This window comes from Bos taurus, chromosome 8 (genome assembly GCF_002263795.3).
Source record: "Bos taurus isolate L1 Dominette 01449 registration number 42190680 breed Hereford chromosome 8, ARS-UCD2.0, whole genome shotgun sequence".
Lineage (NCBI taxonomy): Eukaryota > Metazoa > Chordata > Mammalia > Artiodactyla > Bovidae > Bos > Bos taurus.
In genome coordinates this window covers 22,772,807-22,773,748 of record NC_037335.1, presented here as the reverse complement: position 1 = coordinate 22,773,748, position 942 = coordinate 22,772,807, and the positions used below count along the sequence as shown (strand labels likewise).

General features: G+C 50.8%; 1 protein-coding gene across 1 annotated transcript; it reads left to right on the top strand.

Annotated features, from left to right (window-relative positions):
• Positions 1-638, top strand: LOC515485 (interferon omega-1). Its single transcript, XM_010807761.4, has one exon. The coding sequence runs from the start codon at positions 46-48 to the stop codon at positions 604-606; it is 561 nt and encodes a 186-aa protein (XP_010806063.1). The 5' UTR covers positions 1-45; the 3' UTR covers positions 607-638.
• The last annotated feature ends 304 nt before the right edge of the window (positions 639-942 follow it).

Genomic DNA, 942 nt, shown 5'->3' with positions numbered 1-942 from the left:
ACCAGAGGCCGTCTCAGCCAGCCCAGCAGCAGCCTCATCTTCCCCATGGCCGTCATGCTCTCTCTACTGATGGCCCTGGTGCTGGTCAGCTACGGCCCGGGAGGATCCCTGGGCTGTGACCTGTCTCAGAACCACGTGCTGGTTGGCAGGAAGAACCTCAGGCTCCTGGGCCAAATGAGCAGGCTCTCTCCTCGCTTCTGTCTACAGGACAGAAAAGACTTCACTTTCCCCCAGGAGATAGTGGAGGGCGGCCAGCTCCAGGAGGCCCAGGCCATCTCTGTGCTCCACGAGATGCTCCAGCAGACCGTCAACCTCTTCCACACAGAGCGCTTCTCTGCTGCCTGGGACACCACCCTCCTAGAGCAGCTCCGCATTGGACTCCATCAGCAGCTGGATGACCTGGACGCCTGCCTGGGGCAGGGGATGGAAGAGCAAAACTCTGCCCTGGGAAGGATGAGCCCCACACTGGCCATGAAGAGGTATTTCCAGAGCATCCATGTCTACCTGCAAGAGAAGGAATACAGCGACTGCACCTGGGAAATCGTCAGAGTGGAGATGATGAGATCCTTCTCTTCATCAGCCAGCTTGCAAGAAAGGTTAAGATGATGGATGGAGATCTGAACTCAGCTTGACATAACTCTTACTGACTAAGATGCCACATCACTGTTGTACACTCACCTGCAGCGATTTAAGAGACTCTGAATTCTGCTTTAGCCACAGTATTTATTGAATTAAATCAAAAATACTTTCTCAGTAGTAATAAGCAAGTAGTTATAAAAAGTACTCAGCTGCACAGGAATCAGTGCATAGCAATGACTGCCCTGATGTTATTTATATGTTTCTTTATGTACATATTTTCATTCATTATTTTATCTCATCATATTTATGCTGCTAAGTCACTTCAGTCGTGTCCGACTCTGTGCGACCCCATGGATGGCAGCC

Coding starts and splice junctions, on each gene's coding strand:
- LOC515485 (XM_010807761.4), top strand. CDS start 46: ATGGCCGTCATGCTCTCTCTACTGATGGCCCTGGTGCTGGTCAGCTAC.